The sequence below is a fragment of the Vulpes vulpes genome, chromosome 7 (assembly GCF_048418805.1).
Source record: "Vulpes vulpes isolate BD-2025 chromosome 7, VulVul3, whole genome shotgun sequence".
NCBI classification, from domain to species: Eukaryota; Metazoa; Chordata; class Mammalia; order Carnivora; family Canidae; genus Vulpes; species Vulpes vulpes.
This window is the reverse complement of record NC_132786.1, coordinates 59,977,808-59,983,042: the sequence shown is the minus strand read 5'-3', so window position 1 is coordinate 59,983,042 and position 5,235 is coordinate 59,977,808. Positions and strand designations below refer to the sequence as shown.

General features: G+C 38.5%; 1 protein-coding gene across 1 annotated transcript; it reads right to left on the bottom strand.

Moving 5' to 3' along the window:
• Nucleotides 1-558: 558 nt before the first annotated feature.
• Nucleotides 559-4,142, bottom strand: LOC112934495 (beta-defensin 107A-like). Its single transcript, XM_072762703.1, has 2 exons — nucleotides 4,073-4,142; nucleotides 559-701 (listed from the first exon to the last, which is right to left on the bottom strand). Exons 1-2 carry the CDS (start codon nucleotides 4,140-4,142, stop codon nucleotides 559-561), a joined length of 213 nt encoding a protein of 70 aa, XP_072618804.1.
• Nucleotides 4,143-5,235: the final 1,093 nt, after the last annotated feature.

Genomic DNA, 5,235 nt, shown 5'->3' with positions numbered 1-5,235 from the left:
AGGCCCTTTTCATTATGGCACTTGATGTCCCTAATTGAGGAGGGAGGGGAAGCCATGCTAACAGCGATCTGTGAAGGAGCTGGAGAAGCATGAGCCAGCAGTACCACTAAGGCGGCCACAATTTGTGTCCATCAGGTGGGCCATTTACTATGTGGTTGAGTCGTCTCATATTACAGACACCAGAGTCTGAACGACAAAGACCCAGGGTCACACCTCTGTCTGAAGCCAGGGTTTTAGAACATTTCAACCATGGTCCCACCTTTCCATTCTACCTGTTTCATCTGTTAATCTGCTCACTCACTTTATCAATCCATAAAATAATTAATGGGCCTCTGCCAGCCAGTGGGGATTCCAAAGGCCAACATAACACAGTGCCTTCCCCCAGGCCTCTCAGGCCTACAGAGGGTATTTCTCTGCAGTGTCAGAAGCTGGATTGACAGCTTCATTCATAGAATGCCCATGTTGGAGGTCAAGAGAAAAAATCCAGGGATGTTTGCCACATGGAGCTCACAGCCAGAGGATCTTTGCTTCTCACTTTCTGTAGCTCCTGCTTGGCTTTTAATTATTCTTCCTTTTTTTGCAGCAAAGTGGTGTCAGTTCAGCTCTACAGCCCCCAACCTTATCTTCAAAGGAAAGGCACTCAACTTCACAGCGACCATCCATCTTCTGGCACTGCATCCTTCTGCGTATAGCTCCATGAGCTGAGGGAAGAAAGCAAGGCCTCAGTTATCCAGTAATTGGTGACCAGAAAACAACATAACATCACTGAGGCCAAAATCACAATTCCCTCTTACTGAGTGTCCTACAGACACAGAGTACACACCTAGCGATCAGAAAAAGCACATGTCACCTGAGCAGCTGTATGGGAGCTCAGATTCCCCGCACAACTTACACAGTGTCCCTACTAGGTATTCAATTCCCTCTGCCATAGTCATTTCTAGGATATCTAGAAGCAGAGCATGTCTTCCTGGGATGGAGGCAGTCTACTTTCTAATTTCAATAACATTCCTTCCCAATGTGTGATTGTTTTCATGTCTCCATATTAATAGTCTCAGACATATAACAATAGGGAAAGATGGTGCTGTTTATACTGTAGGCCGGTCAACGAGAGACCACATGCAACGATAGACCACAGCCATGTGGCTCTGGAGTTTCAAGATTTTAGGTGCAAAGATAAAAGAAACCTGAGGCTGATGCATTCTGTAAGAAATGTCAATGAAAAATGGGTTTAATTCTGGAATTCAGAGTGATATGGACAACGAGTTTTACTTCTAAACAAAGATTAAGCTGAAGTGAGTAAGGTATTTTGAGAGAAATGATTGAAAAAAGTTTTTGGTGATAGATGTTCTCAGGAGAAGTAATACAAAGAACTGGCAGTCACTCCCAAAGGGAACTTGTTCTGGGAAAATACAGTTTTGAGGAGGAGAAAGAACACATATTGCTGTCGTACCTGAGATAATGCCATGCTGAGGAAACACTGAACCTATTCATGCTCCAGTTAGGACTCAGACCAACAGAAAGGAATTGCACAGCCTTAGATTTCTTCTCAAAGTAAGAGGAAATTTTTAAAATAGTCCAAAGTTGAACTTTGGATATTGTAATAGACTACGGAAATTCATCAGGCATTTAGCCAATCAATGACATGGAATACTCATAAGGCGTTTAAATACTTAATTGAGGCAGGTAATAAGAATGAGAATGATGATTTAAGAACAATGATAAGCAGACAATAATAATAGTGTACTTTCTCGGGGCACAGAGGATGTGCCTGGCTTTGTTTAAGCAGATTATAGAAACAGAGGGATTGTTAAACCTTCCCCAAGCAGTTACTTCTCACTTCAAACAATGAGTAATGGAATCTCTGGATAACAAGAGGAGACTCAGCAAAAGACATCAGTCCCAGGCCCCGTTCTCTGTATGGTTGCATGGGTAAGTTTGGACCAATGAAAGAGAAATCAAATGATGTAGATGCTTCTGTGCAATCTTTTTGATCATGAGCTTTACTTACTTTTCAGCCCTTCCTGTCAGAGCATCTTTAGAACCAGATGAAAGACACATGTTTAGGACACAAAGTTGACCTTCCTCCCTAGGCTCAAAGTAACTTGGTGGAGAAGAGTGTTCTTTCTAACCATAATAGTCAACTTACCTGTTTTTTGGATTTTTCCCTAAAAGAAAAATTAACTATTTTTTCATTTACTCTCTTTTTAAATGTGTTTGTTAAAATAAGTTTGCCTCTAATTAACATAACATGTATCTTAATCTTTCAAACAATCCTATTATTATTATTATTATTATTATAACCCCTTCTAGAAAGGAGACTGAAGCACAATGGTTCACACAACTTAGAAGGATTAGACCTGAGATCCAACTTCAGGTGTTTTGGTGTAAAAATATCTGTGTTCATTACCTCTTCTACTGATCATTGAACTCACTTCCAGCTCTGTGATTCTGTGTGGTTGTTGTGATTGTGGCGCTCCTAATTTGAGCCCACACTAGGCTTGTTGTTAGGATTCAAATGTACCTGAGCTGAATTTGGGAACAAGAAGCCCTTAATGAGTCAGAGACTTTTGAATGGGAATGGAGAAGATGGCTTAAAATGTGTTTCTCTACCTGGATCCATTGTCTGACCTTCAAGAGAAGACTGGAGCAGAAACCAAGTAACTGACCTGATAAATGAGACTTTGAAATGTAAGGGCATGTTTTTATACCTGTTTTCAAAAGTTCAAGGTGAAGAACATTTCCCAAGATGGCCCTTCTGATCCCACGGTTAGAAGCACGGTTCTACTTCCATCGCTTTTTTTTATAGTCTGCCTCATTTATGGCACTTATGAGAACTGTTTTGTGTTATAGTTTTAATGAATCTTCCCATCTCACCCATTCACTTATTTGTATATTTGAAATTTATCAAATACCTATTTACTATTCTGGGGAACCTATTTTTTACCAACACAGAAATAATAAAATAATAAACTTCAAGTAAATTAAGCAAGAAGATCATACTCTAATTATATTTTTTTACCTCCACTTTACCTACTTTTTCTATAATGCCCAAACAATTGCTTATTAAGTGTTATATGTATTGGTTTGGTAGGCCTATTGAGGCCTGATTGTGTAATAAGCAAGTGCAAAAACCAGGAAATCATGAAGTAGTAAAATGCTTCATAATACATGAGGAACCCCACTAGTAATGACTTAATAACAGAAGTATAGTGGAGAAGGGATGGATATAAAAGTTTCTTGGTGGGGGGCGATGGCACCTGAGTGTCTCAGCTGGGCATCAGACTCTTAATTTTGGCCCAGGCCATGACCTCAGGTCATAGGATCAAGCGCCACATCAGGCTCTGCGTTCACTGGGGAGACTGCTTGAGATTCTCTCTCTCCCTCTACCCCTCTTCCAGCTATCTCTCTCTCTCTCTAAAATAAATACATCTTTTAAAATGTCTTAGGGATAGAGTCTTGGCAGTACTGAGCAAAAAGAGACCATTTCAAAGCTCTCAAAGATGTAAAAGCAAACCAATCAAGATGTAAGTTGTTTAAATGATATAATTTTCTATAAGTGTGTGAGAACTAGAAAGAAATTCTAACTAATCTAAGATTCGGAGATTTGGACCAACTAATAAAACATAAAAATAGGAAAAAAAATACAAAAAACGACACTAAGAATCTCTTATCGTTTTTTTTTTTTTTTCTCATTTAGGCTACAAAAGCTATACTTCTCTAAATTAACACGTGTCATTGAAATTTGCCTCTGAAATTTTCTCTCATTTTAGAGCTATCACTTGGGCACACGCTGAAGCTGTGTGGACGATTACAGAAGATGGAAAGAGCTAACTGTAAAGAGAAGTCTGAATCCCTTGGTGGAGCTTTGGGGTAAATTAACCAGACACCCTTCTGTGTGGAGATAGTCCAGCTCAGTAGTTTTGTGTTTAAGCTCAAGAAAAGATTTCTAGTAACTGCTTTGTGCTGGGACATTTTTAGAATACAGGGATTAGTCATGCACTTTTCTAAAGTCTGAACTTTCTTCTCAAAAGACAGATTGCCACCCTTACATCTATTAGGATTTCCCTCTTACCTGACAAAATGTGAGCAAGGAGAATGAGAGCAGCAGAAACTAAGAAAAAAATTCTCATGGCTCCAGACATCAGTAGAGAGAGGATAAAGGAGGTATAGTTGCTAGAATCCAGCTCTTTTATCAAGGGAAGTTGATTAAAACAAGTTCTACAGCTATGAAAGGGCTGGAAGTCAACTTCAGTTTGAAATGTCCATTAAAAAGAAGCTATTTCTCATGCTCCACTGAGTAACGTGTGGGCTGCCGGATCAGGAGTTACCTCAATGATGTCTATCAGAGAGTAAGGCAGACAGCTAGTCCCTCTGCCTGGATTCCTACATTCTATGTCTCTGCCTAGACATCTATTCCCTGAAGCCCCATCTCAGGTGCCTACACTTCCAGAAGATCTATAACCCCCACTCCTTTTCTTCTTTAAGATGTTACTTGCAACTTGGTCTCTTATAAGATTAACTTGGTGGTTACTAATGGGTACCTGTTATAATTGCTTTTCAAAAATTATAGTATGTGAAGAATTTTTATCCATCCAGTTTGACTATCAGCTCAACAAAAGAAACCAATTCTCCTTCCATCCTTCTCTTTCCATTGATTCCTCATAAAGTGTTTTGCAGCAATAGCCATTCAAAATATACAGGTTCTTAGACTTAATTGATAGCTGTCTAATTAGGGAAACTCTTGAATAGTCAAACAGTTAATTCACAAATCTTACCAAACGTTTAAAGTTTTTACATTTGTAAATATTATTATTAAGGATAATGGTATTATGACAAAATATGATCATACCTCATATGTTATGGGAATAGCTTTCATTCAACAAATATGGGTTGGAGAACTATGTAGATGTTTATGCACATTTTACTAAAAAATTTGAATTTTATCCTAAAATCAAAGGGAAACTATTGAAGGATTTTTAAGCAGGGGGGGTTATTTGAAAGATTAAAACTCAAATGAGGAGTTCCATTTTAAATAAAGAAAAGTGAGCTCCTGACAAGAAGACCCTCCCACTAATAACAAGTGAAACTGTGGGGAAAAAATTACCTGAAGAATATGAAATTTGAAATAAATACAGGCGTATTTAACTTTTTGGAAAAAAAAGTTAGAACTTGGAAAAATTAAACAGCAAAGAGTACATTCTTTCTGATTGCAATGTGGCATGGAGAGGCTAACTC

Coding starts and splice junctions, on each gene's coding strand:
- LOC112934495 (XM_072762703.1), bottom strand. CDS start 4,142: ATGTCTGGAGCCATGAGAATTTTTTTCTTAGTTTCTGCTGCTCTCATT. Junction 702..4,072: donor CCTTGCTCACATTTTGTCAG/GTAAGAGGGAAA, acceptor TTCTTCCCTCAG/CTCATGGAGCTATACGCAGA.